At 37.2% G+C, this 22741-nt stretch overlaps 1 protein-coding gene across 1 annotated transcript; it reads right to left on the bottom strand.

Annotated features, from left to right (window-relative positions):
* Positions 1–20098: 20098 nt before the first annotated feature.
* On the bottom strand, positions 20099–20404 carry LOC122038995 (SKP1-like protein 1B). The gene has a single exon (XM_042599002.1). It carries the CDS (start codon positions 20402–20404, stop codon positions 20099–20101), a length of 306 nt encoding a protein of 101 aa, XP_042454936.1.
* Between the last annotated feature and the right edge of the window lie 2337 nt (positions 20405–22741).

Genomic DNA, 22741 nt, shown 5'->3' with positions numbered 1-22741 from the left:
CGAGCTTTATATCGATTAATTGATCCATCTACTTTCCTCTTTACTTTGAGAATCCGCTTATTTCCAATAGCCCTTCGGCCCGGAGGAAGATCGACTAAATACCAAACTTGATTCTTTCTCATTGACTCCATTTCTTCATCCATTGCAATTTTCCATTCTTTTCTAACTGAGCTTCTCAAAGCTTCCTCAACTATTCGAGGTTCCTCATCATCAATTGGGAGAACCATCAATGCCTCATTCTCAATATCAAACCTTCTCCAAGGAATAATCTGACGACTACTTCTTCGAAGGTTAGATTGTTGAGAAACTGACTCATTCAGTGGCAAATTACTCCCACTAGGTTGACTAGATTCAAGCATCTCCTGATCTGTTGATAAAGGAACATTATCCTCCTCTTCTATCTCATATAGAGGAAATGTCTTATCAACTTCACCTCGTGTTGGGAACTCAGTTTCAAGAAAAGTAGCATCTCCTGACTCTATTTCAGAGATGGTTCCATCTTGTCGCTCACCAATAAAAACATAACCCTTAGAAGTCTCAGAGTACCTTATAAAGATACACTTCTTACCTTTGGGTCCTAATTTTCCATGTTCGTGAGCCTTATCATGAACGTAGGTAGCTGACCCCCAAGGTCTCAGATTACTTAAATCCGGCTTTCTGTCTGTCCAACGTTCATGTGGAGTAGATGGAACTGACTTTGAAGGTACTTTATTAAGTATATAGGCTGCAACTAATAATGCATCTCCCCAATAGGAGATTGGCAAATTAGCTTGCACCATCATAAACCTAACCATTTCAAGAAGAGTTCTATTTCTTCTTTCAACAGCCCCATTTTGCTGTGGAGTTCCAGGGATAGTTAGCTGTCTAATAATCCTTTTCTCATTACACATTGTCTTGAACTGATCAGACAAATATTCACCTCCACGGTCAATGTGCAAGGTTTTAACCTTACGTTCCAACTAATTTTCGACTTCGTTCAAGTAATGAATAAAGCAATCCAATGCTTCAGATTTGTGAGAAATCAAATACACATGACAAAACACGTGAAGTCATCAATAAATGTAATAAAATAAGAACTTCCATTTCTAGCCTTCATATTCGTTGGACCACAAATATTCGAATGAATTAATTACAATGGTGATTCAACCCTAATAGCCTTACCAAATGGTTTCCTAGTCGTCTTTCCAGCAAGACAATGCTCACATATAGACAAGTTAATCTTAGCATGAGTGCCCAAAAGGCCCTCCTTAGCTAATTTATTCATTCATTCTTGTCCTATATGTCCTAGCCTAGCATGCCAAATTTCATCATTAACATCAACATTACTAGCAAGAGCAATGTTTGAAAAACAACCATCATTATTATTTAGTTCTACATTAAGAACCATAAAATCATTTGTTACATAACCATACCCAATTAACACAGAGTTAATTTGAAGTTCCACATAACGGCTATAAAAATTTACATTGTAACCTAAATCAAGAAGACAAATGATGGAAACCAGATTTCGTTGAATCTCAGGAGCATATAGGACATCATGTAGAAACAAGGTACGCCCACCATGTAGGTTAAACTTGCAAGTGCAAATTCCTTTGACTTCAATTCTTGCATTGTTTTCTACATATATCCATTTGTTGTCAGCTGGTACCTGACGGTACTCCACATATGTAGCTCGATCACGTGCTATGTGGTTCGTTGCTCCTGAATCTACAATTCACAAAGGATACGAATCAGCTAACAACACTGTATTTGCAACATATTGCTCGTGGAAAGAAGATAACAATGGACCTACCTTTTTAGGCTCAGTACAATCCCGAGCAAAATGACCCTTCTTGCCACAGTTGAAGTAGGTCAACTTGCTCATAGGTCTTTGTCCATATCTCTTTCCTTTCTTCTTGATTTGGTTTTTAACAGCAACAACACTAGCCTCCTTTCCTTTTCCCTTTACTTTCTTAAACCATCTTTTCTTATTCTTGGAACCAGAACCTTCAGCTACAAAAGCTTGACCAGAAATCCTTGCGGATTCAATCCTCTCCTCCTCAAGTTCAACATGGCGTGAGACATTGGTGAAAGTCTTGATACTCTCACTGTGGGTCAAATTTTGTTTCATCGTTTCCCAAGAATTAGGATGGGAATGGATAACTGCCTGAACCTGTTGTTCATCGGTCAATGCATAACTAGCAGTCTTAAGCTCTTGAATCATGTCACCCATCTCCCTGAGATGTTGGGCCATGGTAACATTCGAGCGCTTTTTATAGCTATCAAACTTGATAGTTAGCTGACGGATCTTACTCATACTTACTCCACCGTACTTCTTTCTAAGGGATGCCCAGACAGCATGAGCAGATGGTAATGGCTCATACTCAAATACTAGGTCATCCACCATTGAACTAATCAATATATCTTTAGCAATGGAGTCCTTCCTTTTCCATGCCTTATAGGCATCAAGGTCACGTCTGTGCTGTGTTGTAGAACCATCAACCGGTTCCTCCATGATTTGATTTACAACCTCTAGAACTTCTTGTTCCTCAAGAACGTATTGTATCTTGATGCCAGATTTTGTAGTTATCCCCATATAATTTCTCACCCTTATCGAGTTCAGCTATGATAATTTTAGTTGCCATGATCGACATAAATAAACACATTATTTATTATTTCAGTGTAATTCATATGTGTACAATTATTTATTGACTCAGTATAAATTAGAGTTAGTTTACAAAATCAAGTGATAACTTTGTTTCCACTCATCATTTGCATGTTCTAATCTAATCAACACTGATCAATCATATTACACACATCCCATCTAATGAACGAATCATTATTAAAATGAACTAATCATTTTTCATATGAACTAATCATATGGATATATGAACGAATCATATTCACATGAACTAATCATGTCATGAAATGAACTAATCATTTCCAAGTTTGTTAACATATAACATAACTTTTCATTATATAATTCTGTTCGTACATAACGACAGAAATTATTACATGACTCAAAAACTAGATGAGCAAACACTGTTCGTACATAATGACAGTAAACAGAACACTAATAAACTAGATAGGCCAGCACTGCTCCCACTAGGACAAACACTAGTGCAACAACCAATATTATCCCTATTAACCTGAACTCATTTGGGATAATCTCATATGGGGCAGCTTCAGGATTCTCCATCAGATCCATTTTTGGATCTTCCTAGAACATTTCCTAGTCCTCTTCAGACTCTTCAGGCTCTTCTTCACCCATATGATGAAGTAGTTCCTCACACAGTTCTGAATATATGACATGTCCTTCATGACGTCCCCATACATAGTCTGCTATTATCCTAGGATACTCTGGCAATGATTGCATTAATGCCCAGATCCTATAACTGTCCAAGACTGGAAATTCTTCTTGCTCAAGTTTTCAAAATAGTCTATCAAGCCGTCTAACATGTCCGTCGACTCCATAAGCAGACTTATACTTTATCTCTTGAATCTCCTCTCGGAGCTGGTTTCGCCGCACTTCGCGACGAGTCAATGTGGTAATAGTCCGTGCCATCTAAAAAATTGAATTTAAATAAGTACAAAACCGACTAACCAATACAAAATCAGTTTAATTCAATTCATACAGGCATAATACCATCATTATAAATCAAGAAAAACAAATCTTCTTTATTTTCAGGAGTTTAAGTCGACTGACCCATTGGACCGGTCGATCAGGAGTCCGGATCATAAGCTTAATCTATTGTCCTCATTAGAACTAATATAATTGGACAGAGATTTCTGACCTATGTTCTGTTATTGTTTAAGCCCATTTGAGTCAATTTCAGACTTATTGATCAAAATTAGGTTCGTTTGATTCATCCAATGTCCATTGGATTAAGTCTGACCTATTAGAACAAATCTAATTTTTATGATCAAATCTTACACAACAGAACTAATCCGGTCATATTTGACCAACCTAACTTCTGTAATCAAAATTACCCTAATTAATTCAATAATAAACTGAACTGGTTAAACCAACAAATAATTTGAACCTGATCTAGGTATTATTGAATCAAACTGGTCTGCTTAAATCAATTAATAATTTAAACCAAATATGGGTTTGATCGGATAAGTTGGTATGGTTCCATTTTTAGTAAATTGAACTGTAAATTAATTAAATATTTATTTATTAATTAATAATACATTTCCTTATGTATTTAATTAATTAATAAATATATTCAATTAAAATTTATGTCACTGTTCATGAACAAGAAAAAATTAAAAAACATGCATGCACTTTGTTTTATTTTTTCTTTTACACGTTTTTTTTTCACTCTTGAATTGATTCATGAATCAATTCAAGTGCACTGTGCTTCGTCAAAACGACACTATTCATCTTTTTCTCTCTTCAATCAATTCAAGAATCGATTAAATTATTGTGCGTGATTTTGAATCAATTGAAATGAAATTTCAATCAACTCAATTCAATTGAATCGATTGGTTAATCGATTCAATTGATGACCAGTGCTCACTGTTCATCTTCTTCACGACAGAAAGAAAAAAAAACACGAAAATCCTAATTTTCATGCTTTCAAAACTATGCTCTGATACCATTGTTGGTCTTTTGAGAGTATGAAATAAAACAAAATTAAAGTGGTAACCACTCACAGTGATCTCCCGAAGAAATCACCGAAGAACCGCCGGAGAAGTCGCTGCTGCTGTCGCCGAGAAGATCACAACTCGGAACCTCCTCGAACTTTTCCACGAACCAAATCCCAGCCTCTGGACGTTCTCTAGCGCTCTCTGATCACCTCATACAATTTCACTATCACCTTCGCAAACCTTTTGTTACGATCCTCTTCTCCGATTTCTTGGACGCTTCTTTTATAGGAAGGTCGAGGAAGACGAAGGGAAAAGGACGCCTCTTCGTCTCCTTGCTGTTTGCAGCAATGAAAGAGACGACCCTCTTCGTCTCCTGTAACGCCCAACAGTTGCTTACCTCAACCTACCTACCAAACATTGATCCTCCAGACCTATGTGGACTTTGCATCTTAGCATCGAATAGGCTCACTAGGACTTCCTCTCGATCTTTGGTCATTCAGACCTATTGATCTTTCCTGCTAAGTGTTGGGTCCTCTCGACCCACTTAGGCTTCCTGTCTGGCTTCCACGATCTGCTAGGACTTTCCTAGTTGAGTAAATATCTTGCATACAAAGTCAACTTGTTAGATCATAACATGACTTAACTTAAACCTTTGATATTATCAAAACTCAGGTTCAATTCTGGTGCACCCTTCACCAACAATCTCTTCCTTTTGATGTTTAGCAATTAAGGTTCATAGTTAAGTTTATAATATATATAAAGATAAGTAAACAAGAATTTGTAAGTTAATTAACTCTCCCCTGATTTTAATAACTTTCCCTGAATTTAATAACTCTCCCCCTTGATACACATTAAAAATAGGAGAAACACAAATATCAAGCTTGAAGTATTCCAAGATTGAAGTTCCGAAAAAAATATTTGAAATTCAAGAGAATAACTCAAAAGACTTAGTTGATTTTAAAAGATAGACAAATTGATTGAAAAATTATAAGCAAAAGCACGAATTAATAAGATTTGAAAAATAGATGATTGAAAACCTTTCGAAACATGGGATTGATAAAAAAAAATATATATATAAAAGAACTTAATAAAAACCAAGTGATGAAATTAGTTGAGAATTAGATAATTTCTGAGAAGTATAATTTTTCTTTTGAATATTCCCAATATATAGAAAAGATAGATATTTGAAAAATGATTGAAAAATATTGTAAAGATAATTTGTGAAAATGCATGAAAATTTTAAAAATATTTGGAAGTTTGATAAAGATAAATTTTTAAGAATTTCGTAAAGTTAAAATTTTGAAAGTAATTGAAAATCTCATAAAGATAAATAATTAAAAAATATTTTAAAAATTTGATAAAGGTATATTTTGAAAAGAATTTTGAAAATTTGGTAAAGATAAGTTTTGAAAATTTGGTAAAGATAAATTTTAAAAATAATTTTAAAAATTTGTTATTTTTTTAAAATAATTTGAAAATCTGGTAAAGATAAATTTTAAAAATAATTTGAAAATTAGGAAAAGATAAATTTTGAAAATCCAAAGAATTTTGAAAAATTTGTAATCTTGAAAGAATGTCAAATTGGATAGTTATGTTCCCCTTTACCTAAAATTTTAATCATGGCTTAAAAACTAAAAAATTATCCTTATGATGAAGTTTTCAACCTTCATACTTAGCTGACTACTATAAGATAATAGTCGTTGATTCATATTGGTCAATTTGAGTGTTTGATTCTATCTAATTTGTTACTAACCTTATAGCGATGCACAGATATAAGCATATGAAATCTTAGGCTAAGTCCTAAGCATCTCACACAGTTCTATGTTTCCAAATAGACAAATAAAGTATCCTACTGTGCTTGTGAAATGCTGGCTGCTAAAATTATAGGAGCATGTAATTCTACGGTAAGACCTAGACTACTATAAAAAAGATAACGTATTTTGAAGTCTATTTGGGAAATAAATTTTGAAAGGGGAATTTTAAAAAATAATTTTAAAAAACTAAAAATTAATAATTTTCAAAAACATGTTAATAAAGAAAGAAAACTACTCTATAAAAGACATTCATAGTTTGCATGAAAGAAAGATAGGATAACACTTAAGCAAAATAGCAGTTAAAATATCCCATAATACCTATAAGTCACCAGTGTATCAAAATAAGTATCGAGTTCTAAAAAGTCACTCGTCCTCATCATCATCTATAGCACGAAGATACTCAAACATTCTACGTTGCTCCTTCTCAAAAGCATAAGCTCGATTAGACATCTCCTGAGAAAATCTGTAAGTTATCCTTGGAGAGAGTTGTACTGATCAGTCATCTTGATTTCTAAGGAGTCGAACTATCCAAAAATGTCATCTTGAAGACGACTAAAAAATTACTAGTAGGTAGAGGAGGTGCGTAAGAACTGCTTTGAGCAACATCGAGAAAAGTTTTCAATGCAAATCCTAGATCAAAGGCGGCTGATGTTGTTCCTCGACTACAATCAGTTCATCCTCAGCTATGACTTCCTCATCTATAGGTGGAATGTATCATGGATGGGTCTGCTTATACACCAGTCCCTCTGCACTAGTCCTAATCTCAGCCAAAGACAACTATCTAATCCAGACGAGATCAAAGTCAGACAACTTGATTAATTCACCTCAATGAACTCCTACCTCTAGAGAAGGAATGTATGGAGTGAGAACATGACACTAAATCATATGAACTTTATTCGAGGTGTTGTACCCTGAATAGTAGATAATAGATCGGAATACCTAATAACCCAAGTCAAAGTCAAGTTGATGTCTCAGTGCGTACATCAGAAAAAGATACACTGGATGTAGAATTCCCTGATCTCTAGATGATAGAGGATGAATGCAAGACACAACTATCTTATAAAGTGCATTTTCTTGTGGAGTTAGTGGTACGAATGACATCTTTTTGGGATGTGACCCCTCAAAGAAGTCAGCATACATAAGATCAAGGGTCAGATGAGTAAAAGGGGGATAGTAAGTCAGGAAGAGAAACACTAAAAAAAGATGCGGTTAATAAAAGGTCGAATCCACAAGAATCAAAGAAACATATTAAGGTCAAACAACATATCTCATGTAACTACTTTAGTCTTATAGTGATGAGAATCAATTTCACATAAGTTGTGATAAAATTTAGAACACAGAATGTTGTCGACAGAAGACAATACTATCAAGTTGAAAAAGTTAAGTTATGTCTATAACCTCTGGACAATATTTTTGATAAAATGGAAGGTCAAGACAATGAGACCCTATTATTTTAAATTTTTTATTTGGAAATGATTGTCGTAGATCCTTAGTCGAAAATCTAGGGTCTTGGATGGGATTTAAGGAGCTAGCCTCCCTTTGTGCAGTTGTACGATTCTTTTCATTATTATTAAAATAATTAAATAAATAAATCATACTTAGAAAAAGAAAGAAATTTAGGATAGGTATTACCGAGGCATGATCGTGTTCCGAGGAGAGATACAGATGGAGGGATGTGAAAGACAGAGAGAAAAAGAAGGGGAAGAAGATTTGTGATAAGAAGTAATCTACCCAAGTCCCGTTTATATAGACTTTGATCGGTCGACAGATAAATGGTTCGGTCAATTGATCCCTTAAAACTGCCGTGGTAGTAACTAATCAAACGAAGGTAGTAGATTTTCGATCGACCGAATCAGGTTTTCGGTCAATCGATAAATTGATCAGGTATCTGTTTGCACATATTAGATGAGGTTGAATTAAAGATATCGGTCAACTGAACAAGGTATTCGGTCGACTGAACAATTGAAGATTGACTCAAATGTCAATGATGAACTTATGTTTTTAGTCGATCGAACTAGGTTTTCGGTCAACCAAATAATTGATTAGTTTGTAAATGCCCAGTTTTGTCCATCGAACCGGGCGTTCAGTCGACAGATTTTTTTTAATTTTAAGTTAAGTTTAAATTTTAGATTAATTTTTAAAGTTAAGTTTTAATTAATTTGAAGTTAAGTTTTTAATTAATTTTAGATTAAGTTTTAATTAATTTTTTATTTTTTTAAAATTAAGTTTTAATTAATTTTTGGTCGAATTTTAAGTTAATTAATAATTTAAGTTTTAAGTTAATAATTTAGCTTTAATTTAATTGATTTAGTTTTAGATTAATTAATTTAGTTTTAATTTAATTAATTTAGTTTAGTTTTAGTTTAATTATTTTAGTTTAGTTTAAATTTAATTAGTTTAGTTTAATTTAATTTTAATTAATTTAGTTTTAATTTAGTTTAGTTTTAATTTAATTTAGCTTTATTTTAATTTAATAATTTGGAAAAGCTAATCAAGAAAGTTTCCTAAGAATAAGTTTTCAGTCAGTGGTGAGATATATGACCTTCTTGTATATAAATGGTGAACCACTTTCTGAATACTTTTCAAAATAGTCCTGCCCAAAAAACTTAATACTAGATTTTGGTCTAACTAACTTATTTTTGACTGGGGTAGTTTCAGCCAGATCCACTAAGTTTAGTGCACCAGGTAGAATACACAAGATTCATAGACATGCCTTCGACAAAGCTTTCTTGACGTACTATCATCTCAATCCATTCCGATGATATGTTATTAGGGTTTGGTAAACCTTTTTAACTAACCGTTCTAAACTAAGCAGAAAAGTAAACTTGATCCTAAACATTCATAGTTGTTAATCAAGTTGGTTGAACAGTTTTTCTATTTGTTCCCCCTGAGTCATAGCTTAGATATGCTCTATCTAAGTAGTGAATTCGACTTTTTGATATCAAATATTGATTTGGTTTGATTAAGCATTTTTTAGGAACTCATACTTGGACTTGATTTCTAACATTTTGACTAATTAACGACAGATATTGTTTGCTGGTTTTGTTTGGGTCATAATCAAGTCTCGATTTGTTGTGCACGGCTCGTTTTCCTGAGTCGTTCGACTTGATCTTTTAAGTTGGAATTTTCTTCCTCAAGTTTTACAACTTGAGTTGAAGTTCCGACTTGAACTTGGTTAGTCAAGTTACACAAGTTAACTTTCTCCTTAAGATGGTCAATTTCCTTAAGTAGTAAGTTATTTTATTTTTCAAATTTTGTCAATTTTTTAAACAAACATTTAACTATTTTAAGTAAGTTTGTCTTGGAATAAAAGATTACCATATCGGGACATTCGAAAATGGATATGGATCCATGGCTTCTCTCAGACTCGGTGTCGGTCTTTGAATCGTACTCTTGTTCGGGCTCGCAATCTTTATTTCTTACCATAAACGCAAGATGGCTCGAGTGCTTCGGTTCTTCCGTGTCAGACTCGTCAGAAGATGATTTGTCCCATGTTGCTTGGAGGGCTTTCTTCCTTCTTGTTGATTTTGATTTCTCCTCCATTCGGTTTGGGCATTCATGTTTGAAATGCCCCTTTTTGTTGCATCTATAACAAATCATTTCTGATTTGTTTTACATATGGTTAATTGGTGTCTTCTTAGTACTTTCTATGAACTTCTTCCTTGTCAGTAATTTTCAGACCATGTTGATCAGCTCTTTTTCATTGGTTGAGTCTAAGTTAGACTCACTTTCTGGTTCCTTCTTGATTCTGGTCTTGGTTTCTTTGCTTGATCCTACATATAGGACAATACCTTTCTTGACTTGACTTAAATTAGACTGTTCGTGTAATTCTAATTTACAAAAAAAATTGTCTAATTTAATAACAGAAAGATCCCTTGAAACTTTGTACGCATCTACTATTGATGCCCATAAAGTATTTTTCGGGAAGGCGTTTAGTACATACCTTATTGTGTCACGATTTTCTAGGTTGTGTCTGATCAGATATAGGCCTTTAAGAATATCCTTTAGTCATGCGTGCAGTTACATGATCATCTCTCTGAGAAGTATTTTAATATTAAATAAATTATTTAATAGTAAATCTTTCTTATTTACCGTAGATTCATCGATTCCTTTGTGTAGATTTACCAGCTGGTCTCATAGTTCTTTTATGTTTTCGTAAGACCCGACTCAGTTCAGTTCTTCGTAGTTAGCCTGCATTGGATGATGTTAATTACCTTGTAATTTAGTTGTCTTCTTGATCATCAAGAGAGTCCAGTCTTCTGGATCTATCGACTTCTCATCTACCATCGGAGGAATGTATCCTTTGAGTATGGTGAACGAAAGCTCGATGTCAAACTTGAGGTAGCATTCTATTATGTTTTTCCAGTAACTAAAGTTCTCCCCTTTGAACAGTAGAGGGCAGAAGGTGTTGTACCCTTCTTAATAGGAGTTTGACATTCTTGAAATCAAAGAAAAAGAAGAAGAATATTTCCACGAATCTCATCTTGGGATTAGTAGTGCGGTATAAATAAATTGTTGAATCCGGTAAGTTCCGGAGTATGCAAACTGATCGTCGAGGCTAGTGTTCGACACTATCTCCGTAAATGATATTGCTCCGCTACGGTGCTTAACGGATTGTTGCAATTCGTTCCCAAGATACAACGACGACAATCGTCTCGGAATCGTAGCACTCCGACTTCCGAGACCAGCGAACCTTCTCGTAGGCTTCTTGGACTCTTGAATGCACAAGATGAGTGAGTGAATACTTGAGGAAGAGAAGATTAAGTTGAGTGATTTGATTCCAATCTGGAGGGTTCTATTTATACAGAAGGAAGAGGCTTTAGGGAGGGGTGTGACCTTTGGGTGGATTAATCTGGGTCGTCCGGACTAAAGAGTTATAACCCTTCACATAGCCCCTTTAATCTCATCCATCAGATCTAAGAGTTGTGACCCTCAGATCTATCAGCCATCGGATCTGGATCCATTGATCCGATGCTTCAGATCATGTCTCATCCCAAGCCGTCAGATCGTGACTCATTGTGATCCAACGCTCTAGATCGCATCACAAGCGATCCACCATACTTCTTTGATCAACGTTGATCAACGGCTGCCATCCGTTCGCCCAACCAACTGTCCAGTCATCTCCCTTTGCCCACGAGGTGCAAAGTGCGCCTACAAAGCGCCTATTGCGCACGTGCGCACGTGGCGGGTGGCAGGCTCACAGGTGCGAGCACCTGCTCGCCCCTGAGCAGAGAGTACCTGGTACTTTTCTGAGTTAACTCCAATAACTCAACATCATTAATAAGTAAGGAATGCACATCGGAAATTTCCGATTGGGACTATTCTCCCTTGCATTTCCTTAATGAATAACCAACGTTATTTTGGGCCGACTTTGAACATTAATTTCTCATTCACCCTTAATCGGTTTTGAGCAAATTAATAGTTTAAATCTATCTACGCGAAACGTAGATTTCAATTTTGAAGTCAATTACGACTTTCAACAATTGATGGCTTCCGATTTTTCCTCCTCAAAATCGTATTGGTCCATTTAGGCCCCAATATCCAACAATCCCCCACATGAATGGAAATTAATGTAATGCGTGTATGCATGCTGACACTTTACAAGAGTCCAATCGATAAGTCACTGCATCGGGAGAGGTAGCTTGTGGCTTTGAACCTTCCGTAGTGGAATGCTATCGAGTATACTAGGCTGCGCAGTGAACGTGATGTCTTGAACTGCTCAACTGTTTGTGTATACTAAGACAATAACACCCACACAGAGACCTATCTCACCTACTTTAGGTTCTCATGGTTGGTTCCGTTTTGGCCATGGACACCATCTTGGATTCATGAGTGTTTCATTGAAGCGGCCTGTCTTCACACTCACATAGGTGACACTTCTATCAAGAGTATCCTACCATACTCCACCTTATAAGGTATAGAAGTCACTAAAAGCATAAGCTTAACCTCACTACATGAGGTAGGACAGCACAAATTCATCCTAGGATTGGGATAGAGATAAACTATCTCCTGTGCTGAACCACAACTTCTGAAACTTTGTTGTCCCATTGAACCAAGATCTTGGGATCTCCAGTCAACAAGGTTGGGTTTTCCACTTCAGTCGTTTTCAGTTGTAGATTTTTTAATCTCATTCCTCTTAATGAGCAGTATACTTGATCTCGACTCAACCCTTTCGTAAGAGGATCTGCCAAATTATCTTTGGACTTAACATAGTCGATTGCAATCACTCCATTCGAGATCAACTGCCTAATGGTATTATGTCTACGACGTATATGTCTTGACTTCCCATTATACATACTACTCTGTGCCCTTCCAATCGCCGATTGACTATCACAGTGGATCAGTACGGCAGGTACAGGTTTTTCCCAGCTCGGAATATCTTCCAAGAAGTTCCGCAGCCATTCAGCTTCCTCAGCTGCTTTGTCTAGTGCTATAAACTCGGATTCCATAGTTGACCGAGCAATGCACGTCTGCTTAGTGGATTTCCAAGATACTGCTCCCCCACCGATCGTGAATACATATCCACTAGTGGATTTGGAGTCTTTTGTATCTGATATCCAATTAGCATCACAATATCCCTCCAACACAGCGGGATATTTTCCATAATGTAATCCATAGTTCATAGTATATTTCAAATATCTAAGAACTCGCATCAATGCCTTCCAATGGGCGTCGTTTGGATTACTGGTGAAACGACTCAGCTTGTTGACCGTACAGACAATATCCGGACGTGTGCAGTTTGTAAGATACATCAAACTGCCTATTATCCGAGAGTATTCCAACTGCGATATGGTCTCACCATGGTTTTTCGCTAAGTGTTGACTTAGATCCATAGGTGTTTTTACAGTAGAAAGATCGTACGCATTGAATCTTTTCAATACTGATTCTACATAATGGGATTGTGTTAGAACTATCCCCTCTGATGTCCTGAGAATTTTAATTCCCAATATAACATCTGCTTGACCCATATCTTTCATATCGAAATTTTTGGTCAACATTTTCTTTGTAGTCATGATTACATCATGATTACTGCCCATTATTAGCATGTCGTCTATGTATAGGACGATTATATAGCCTTTGGGTGTGTCTTTGACATAAATGCATTTGTCACATTCATTTATTCTGAATTCGTTTGACAGCATTACTTTGTCAAATTTTTCGTGCCATTGTTTAGGCGCTTGCTTAAGTCCGTATAACGACTTAACAAGTCGACACACCTTTTTCTCATTTCTTGGAGCTATGAACCCTTCGGGTTGCTCCATATAAATTTCTTCTTCCAACTCACCATTTAAGAACGCAGTCTTAACATCCATTTGATGTATTTCAAGGTCATATAGTGCTGCAATGGCTATTAGCACTCGTATGGACGTAATCCTTGTCACCGGTGAGTAGGTGTCGAAGTAATTAAGGCCTTCCTCTTGCTTGTACCCTTTGGCTACAAGTCTGGCCTTATACTTGTCAATTGATCCATCAGCTTTATACTTGCGTTTTAGTATCCACTTACAACCTAATGGTTTATTACCAGAAGGAAGGTCTACTAATTCCCAAGTATGATTATTCATGATAGACTCAATCTCACTATTGACAGCTTCTTTCCACATTGGAGCATCGGGACTAGAGAGAGCCTCACTTAATGTTCTTGGTTCCATTTCTGACATGAAAGTCATGTAATCTGGCCCGAACGATTTCTCAACTCTAGCCCGTTTGCTACGACGTGGCTCTTTGTTTTGATCGTCAATAGTTCTTTTATAACAGCTAAGTTCGGTAACGACATTCTCGTTTGAACTTCCGTTGTTATCATTTTCAACATTTCCCTTCTTATTTGGGAATACGTTTTCAAAGAATATTGCATTCCGAGATTCTATGGTTGTTCCCACATGAATATCAGGAATGTCTGATTTGTGAACTAGGAAACGATATGCACTACTATTATGGGCATATCCGACAAATACCGCATCGAACGTTTTAGGTCCGATCTTTACTTGCTTTGGTTTAGGTACTTCGACCTTTGCCAAGCACCCCCACACTTTCAGGTATTTACGATGGCTCGCGGCCTTTCCATAGTTCATAAGGAGTTTTATCACTTTTCTTATGAGGGATTTTGTTGAGAATGTGATTTGTCGATAATATTGCTTCCCCACAAGTTTTGAGGTAAGCTGAATTTATCAACAAGGCATTCATCATCTCTTTTAGTGTCCGATTTTTACGTTCGGCAACACCGTTCGATTGAGGTGAGTAAGGTGCCGTTGTTTGATGAATAATGCCAGATTCTGAACAAAATTCATTAAACGGTGCACCATATTCTCCACCTCTATCGCTACGAATTATTTTAATTCGTTTGTCAAGTTGATTTTCAACTTCTGTTTTATAAGTTCTAAATGCCTCTAGGGCTTCGTCTTTACTTCTTAAAAGAAAGACATAACAGAACTTTGTGCAGTCATCGATAAAAGTAATAAAATACTTTTTACCTCCTCTAGTTTGCACAAATTTCAAGTCGCATAGATCACTATGTATTAACTCTAGAGGAGTCGTTGACCTTTCCACCGAATGAAAAGGTAGTTTCGTCATTTTTGGCTTCCACGCACACTTCACATTTGTGTGTTCCGTCAACATTGACGTTTGGTAATAAATTTAATTTGACGAGACGTTTAAGAGTATTATTATGCACATGTCCGAGTCGATCATGCCACAAATTAAAACACTCAACAACATAGCTGGAAGTATTTATTTTATTACCATCAATATTTCGGAGTACAGGCATTACAACCATTTTGAATAGACCCTTTTCTAGGTACCCCTTTCCTACGAAGATATTATTCTTCGTAAGTACAAAGTTGTCTGACTGGAACACTAGCCTAAATCCGGCCTTAACTAGTGCTGCTCCAGAAACTAGGTTCTTACTGATGTCGGGAACATGGAGTACATCAATGAGTGTTAGCTCCTTTCCGGACGTCATCTTCAGAACAACTTTTCCGAGTCCGACAATTGGCGACGTCGTGGAATTACCCATATAGAGCTTCCTGCCATTTATCGGAGTATACTTGGAGAACATCGCCTTATCGGAACAGATATGACGAGTTGCTCCAGTATCAATGAACCACTGCTTCGGGTTGGTATCCACCAAGTTGGCTTCAAATACAACCGCAGTGAGATCCAAGTCCTCAAGAGAGGTTGCGACGTGGTTCGCAGCATCCTTTGGCCCCTTGGTTGGCTTCTTCGGGCGTCTGCAGTCCTTGGACAGGTGTCCTGCCTTTCCACAGTTGTAGCAGGATCCCTTGAACTTCTTTGCTTGTGCCTTCTTCTTGAACTGTTTCGGCTTTTTAGCGTTCGGCTCGACCAAGTTGGACATATCGTCTATAGTCCGCTTGGTTCCTCTGCAGTCGGATAACTTTCGATTATCCTCCTCTATTCGTAGCCTCAGGATCAGGTCTTGCAGCCCTATCTCCTTTTGCTTGTGCTTTAGGTAATTCTTGAAATCCTTCCATGACGGAGGGAGCTTCTCAATTACCGCAGCAACTGCGAATGACTCGTTCACTTCCTTCGGCGTCCAGATCATGCAGTATTAATTGCATATCTTGGACTTGAGATGAGACGCTCTTTGAGTCCATCATCTTGAAATCCAGAAACCGGCCGACGATGAATTTCTTCAGTCCGGCATTTTCGGTCTTGTATTTCTTCTCAAGCGATTCCCACAAAGATTTCGCTGTCTCCAATGAACAATACACGTTATACAACGTGTTGTCCAAGGCGTTGAGAATGTAGTTGGGACACAGAAAATCTCCGTGCGTCCACGTATCGCAAGCAGCCTTGCTACCGTCCGTAGCGACTGGCGGGTCTTCACGCAAAAACCGTACAAGGTTTAGCGTTGTTAAGTAGAACAACATCTTCTGCTGCCATCTTTTGAAGTCGGCTCCGGTGAATTTCTCCGGTTTTTCTCCGTGCGGAATGGATGTCGGAACGGCGATCGAAACGGCCGTCGGAACAGCGGTCGGAATGGCGGTTGGAACGTCGTTGGTAGCCATATCAGTTTGTACGGAATATCGTTTACGACTGTTGAATCCGGTAAGTTCCGGAGTATGCAAACTGATCGTCGAGGCTAGTGTTCGACACTATCTCCGTAAACGATATTGCTCCGCTACGGTGCTTAACGGATTGTTGCAATTCGTTCCCAAGATACAACGACGACAATCGTCTCGGAATCGTAGCACTCCGACTTCCGAGACCAGCGAACCTTCTCGTAGGCTTCTTGGACTCTTGAATGCACAAGATGAGTGAGTGAATACTTGAGGAAGAGAAGATTAAGTTGAGTGATTTGATTCCAATCTGGAGGGTTCTATTTATACAGAAGGAAGAGGCTTTAGGGAGGGGTGTGACCTTTGGGTGGATTAATCTGGGCCGTCCGGACTGAAGAGTTATAACCCTTCACATAGCCCCTTTAATCTCATCCATCAGATCTAAGAGTTGTGACCCTCAGATCTATCAGCCATCGGATCTGGATCCATTGATCCGATGCTTCAGATCATGTCTCATCCCAAGCCGTCAGATCGTGACTCATTGTGATCCAACGCTCTAGATCGCATCACAAGCGATCCACCATACTTCTTTGATCAACGTTGATCAACGGCTGCCATCCGTTCGCCCAACCAACTGTCCAGTCATCTCCCTTTGCCCACGAGGATGCCACATAGGCACTGCCATGTCAGGTACTAGCCTGACACGTCACCCGAGTGCCATGTAGGCACTGCAATGTCACCTGGAGCATAAATTTAAGCTCCTCGCGACGATGCGAAGTGCAAAGTGCGCCTACAAAGCGCCCATTGCGCACGTGCGCACGTGCGCACGTGGCGGGTGGCGGGCTCACAGGTGCGAGCACCTGCTCGCCCCTGAGCAGAGAGTACCTGGTACTTTTCTGAGTTAACTCCAATAACTCAACATCATTAATAAGTAAGGAATGCACATCGGAAATTTCCGATGTGGGACTATTCTCCCTTGCATTTCCTTAATGAATAACCAACGTTATTTTGGGCCGACTTTGAACATTAATTTCTCATTCACCCTTAATCGGTTTTGAGCAAATTAATAGTCTAAATCTATCTACGCGAAACGTAGATTTCAATTTTGAAGTCAATTACGACTTTCAACAATTGATGGCTTCCGATTTTTCCTCCTCAAAATCGTATTGGTCCATTTAGGCCCCAATATCCAACATAAATAACTGAAAGAAAAATCTCTTTAAGGAAAAAAGAAAAAGTTTTAAAATTTGTTAAAAAAATGATTAAGTAACTTCAGAGCTACTAGGGTCTAATACCAATTGAAGGATCGAGAGAAAGCGATAGAGAAAGGGGGGGTGAATATCGCTTGTTTAAAAAAAATTTCTTTTCGTATTATAAAATCAATCATAATAAGTAGCTGAAAATATAATAGCAAAAGAAAGACAAGTGACTCGGGTGGTTACTTGGTTCGAAGCCTAAGTCAACTCCTACTCCAAGACCCGCGATCCTTGATTGCACCATTGGACAATTCACTATAATTCTTCTTTCTGAAACCTTCAGAAAGAAGCAATTCGTACAATGAAGTTATAAGATAGTAACAACCTACTCTCTTATATGAGATTAAGTACAATGCAAGCTAAATAAAATTATACCGAATGAGTAAGAAGCGATGAAGATCATCAACACTTTATCGGAGCAGTAGCTTGCTTGAAGATGTGTTGCAAAGCAGTAACACGAACAGAGACTTTGCACAGAGATAAACAAAAAACGTAATGCTTACCTCAGACCTTGAGCTCTCCTTTTATAAATATGGTTTGGTCCACCGAAAAGACGTTCGGTCGACTAATCCCTTCGATCTACCAATCCCTCTATCGGTCAAATGAACCATCAACTTTCCTTCTTCATCCAGATTTGATCATGGCCTCATTAATAGCATTTATTGTTTAGTCGACCGATCATAGTGTAGTTTCCCTATTTGTCGAGATACATCGTTAAGTCTTCATTAATGTGATAATCATTCGGTCGACCGATCGCTGGGTTCGGTCGACCAATCAGCCTGTATTCCAAATTTATTTTGGCTCGATCTGATCTTTGTTTTGTATTAACCTTGTTTGGTCAACCGATCCATGGGTTCAGTTGACCGATCGGATCTGTTCTTACAAAATAGAGTTTAAACAATATATGTCTATGCAAAACAAAAGTTAGCACAGTTATATAATGCATGAGTAGTAATTGATAGTAACACTATTTTGATCTTAACTTGGAAACCTTCTCAGTTTCTTCAGTTGGGTCAGCGACCTAGGATTTATTTCTTTCTAAGATTCGACTTCACTGTCGCTCCTCACCAGTTGCTTACCTCAATCTACCTGCCAAACGTTGGCCTTCTAGACCTGTTTGGACTTTGCCGCTTAGCATCGGATCAGCTCACCAGGACTTCCTCTCGATCTTCGATCCTCCAGACCTATCGAGCTTTCCTGCCAAGTGTCGAGTCCTTTCGACCCACTTGGGCTTCCTGCTTGACTTTTATGATCTGCTAAGACTTTCCCAGTTGAGTAAACATCCTCCATACTCAGTCAACTTGTTAGATTATAACATGACGTAACTTGAACCTTTGACAACATCAAAATTCAGGTTCGATTTTAGTGCACCTTGCACCAACAATAGCATCATCTAAGAATGCCTAAAGAAGAAGAAGTGGAAGCAATAGGAGAGACATTCTAAGGGTGTTAGGGTGACGACACTATAAACTCTCGTTAATGGGGAACGAGTGTTTTTGTCAAGATTACCTAAACCCTTGGGGATCTTTCCCTTATATAGGCAATCTGATCCATCATCATCCTATAGATGATAATGAATCAGGCTAAAATGTTCTATATATGAAATATGCATCTAATAATCTGAATCCCAATAAATTTAAGTTCGATCACTTTATACGTGTTTAGCTCGTTTTCATATGTATGACATAATTAAGCCCACCTAATAGATATAATATCCAACATTTTCAACCTTCCTGTGCTCCCTACTTTCATGAGCTCCTTGAGCTCTCTACTATGAGCTCCTAATATTATTCATGAGATTATAACTGAACATCCATAGATTTGGCTCATAATCACTATTTATGAAGTTAATGGCTAGTAAAGGTCAAACGGTTGGCATTAATAGAGGTGGGTAAGGGATGAAATGAAGGAAGAGTTTTCATAGAGATTGTGGACACCATTTTCATAGGTAACTCTTCCAATTTCACACTTATAAATAACAAGGTATGTTGGTATTTGGGGATCTCTCTTACTTATATACATTCTAGTGCTCACTACACCTAGTGACTCAAGTACCGGAGGAGCTTTGCTGGATGACTTTAAAATTCTCTAGCATTTGCTCTAGTGTGCACAAATTAGTCTCTGTGTCTAGATCGGGCCATATTATGCTGGTCCTAATTCATCCCTACCTCAACATCCACCTCATTAGTAAACCTCCACACCATCTTGACCACCTTGATATCCACCTTATGCTCTATTTGGGAGGAGATGAGGGAAGGGGAAGGAAGGGTAAACAAAGGGAAGGGGAGAATTGACCCTTGTTTAGGATAGAGTGAGTTAAGGAAGGGAAGGGGAGAGAAGGGTAAGCTTTACTCTTGCATACTCGGGAATAGGCATAATTTCTTACATCCCAAATTGGGGTGTAAGAAAGGATAAGGAAACTTGTTCCAATTTTATCCCTCCTTCAATCAAAGAGGTTTGTTGGATCGACTTTAATGAACTTGGAGTCCCAAGACTTGAGGTCCTCATCGGAGATTTCAGATCCGGCGGTGTCCTTGGAGAAGGACTTGGAGGTGGTAGCATGGATGTGCTTCTTGTAGTACTCAACCACCTTGGTGAGAATCTTGGAGGAGACATTGGGGAGGGGGATGTCGTTGTTGGTGCAGTCGTCCTCGATCATGTGCTTGATGGTTTGCAACTCCATCGCCACTGCCTCCTCCACCTTGAACACCTTGTCATTCGATCTCCTCAGCATGATTATCCTCGCCATGCCTCCCACTATCCAAGAATAAAATCACACAAGAAGATTGAGAGAAAGAGAAGATCAATAAATGGAAAACAAGAAGCAAGAAAGTGATGGCGTAGATGGGGTGAGGGGAGTCGAACGTGAAGATGTTAAGGCTGATCGACGATTCTTGTGTCAAGGTCTCCATCGCTATCGCGACTGTCAAAGTTCACAATAAGAGGAAATGTAGGCTATTTTTATAATTTTATATATTTAATCTTCGTTATTCTCCCTATTAACCTTCCCCCTCCCAGATAAATATTTTACCTTTTGTTAATAGACCTTTCCTCACTCCATCCAAACAGAAGCTTAGTAATTAATTTCAACCACATCAATGGACACTCCAAGATCTCATATATTATGAGGGGCTTTTTCCCTCAATTCTAGCCTTTTCTGGAAGGGTGATCATTTGCTTATATTATTTTTCAAATAGGATGTTCCTCTTTATCTTTTGATTAACATTTAGAATAGGCTCTATACATGACCTTAAGCACCTAGACTTTACGGATCTAGATTAGAGAACTAGCTTTTTCAAGTGTCTTGAGACACACAAATGTAACCAACTAAATTGAAATTCATCTCTATAATAAAAAATTGAATCAAGGCCATTGTAATGACACATCAAGTCAAATGTGAAGCTCATATTAAGGGCTGAGCTTTGATGTAATAATAAAATTATTATTATTATTATTATTATTATTATATATATATATATATATATATGACTTGAATGTCACAAGTTTGAATTGTGTAAATAATCTTTTATAGTATCAGATAAAATTATATATAATAGATTTAATATGTATGATCATTCTTTGAGACCATACATTAATAGGATGTTCCTAGGTAAGAGTGTTCGTTTTTTTTTATCTGTATGAAGAAAGAAGTGATTTGATATCTCTAGCATATCTTTTTTAACGTACAAAGTGTTATGATGGAAGGCTCCCTATAAGTTGCCTACCAAGTGTCCTAGAAACTAGACAAGTGCTTAGAACGATCGATTTATGAAGATTTTCTTGTCTAAGGAGGAGGAAAGATGAGGAAAAGAATGGATTTTTCAGCACTAATTCGTACGAGCACTACCAAGATCTTTGGATCATGAAAAACACGCGCATTTGGGGATCAATGCTCAAAATGCATATATTATGCATGCCTAATCAAAGTCAATGATGATGGCTCGGAGAAGTTGAGGCAAATGGGGCATGATTATTATAAAGGAATATAATCTTCTAGAAACACTCACACATCAAAAAAAAAAAAAAAATAAATAAATAAATAAAAGAGCTTCAAATATTCAATCCAAGAGCATAGTTTTAACGTGAGAATATCGATAGGTTATTAGATGAAGTCATCCAGCTCATACTACCTTTGGGGCAAATTAGAACGAATCTTAATTATTACGCTTAGATCAAACTCAAATTGTTTACTAATCTACCGATTAGGTATGTGCTATGTCGTGATTGTAAAAAAAACTCATATTTAGGAAAAAGACATATATTTTTTTTAAAAAAAAATTAAGACCTTAATATATTATATAATAGCTTTTAAGACTGCCACCTAATTATTTGCAAATTTATAAGCCTTTTTTCATTATTCTACAATTGGTAAATAATAATAATCATAATTTATTTATTTATTTATGAATTTGATAGGTCATCGTACTTATCCAGACTGACTTCTGGAGGCCAACTCGTAGCATGTGATCCACATGCAGTAAGAGGCTGGTAGCGCCACGTACTTATCTCCAGCCGATCATGTGAATCCAGCTACAGCTCTGCACCTGTCAGTACTCCGGGACCACCACTTTCACTCATATAATTAGTCACCAAAAAAAGATAAATCCTAACTTCGGCGGTCTCTTCGCAATAACTCCCTACTATTTGAAACAAAGATAAATTATATGGATTTTACTCCGTAAAAACAATACGGAGAGTTTAAAACAACCAACCAATCGAATATTTCGTATCCACTGGAACTTGACCCGTATCCATATCTATTAACAACAAAACTCTTAATTATATGATAAAGCGACAAAGCGTAAACATTAACTATTAAATTTCAAACAGCATATTTAAGGCATTAATTATTGGAAAAAAAATCAACTCTACTTTTAAAATTGTCTAATGGCCGACCTATACAGCTGAATATATATATAACTAAAAAAACATATATTAATATAATCTAAGAAATTAGTTCGGATCCTCTCTTTCAAAATAACTCTGTTTCTATAACTCTTTATCGATGAGATGATTATATTATCCTTAATATGTGTATGGTATACTCATGATTAATAAAATATTTTTAAGATATAATCTAGCATGT

Source organism: Zingiber officinale, chromosome 1B (assembly GCF_018446385.1).
Source record: "Zingiber officinale cultivar Zhangliang chromosome 1B, Zo_v1.1, whole genome shotgun sequence".
NCBI classification, from domain to species: Eukaryota; Viridiplantae; Streptophyta; class Magnoliopsida; order Zingiberales; family Zingiberaceae; genus Zingiber; species Zingiber officinale.
The sequence above is the reverse complement of the archived record's forward strand: the minus strand, read 5'-3'. Positions and strand labels throughout refer to the sequence as shown.

Excerpts from the sequence above, each read along its gene's own strand:
- LOC122038995 (XM_042599002.1), bottom strand. The coding sequence starts at position 20,404 with ATGGCGAGGATAATCATGCTGAGGAGATCGAATGACAAGGTGTTCAAG.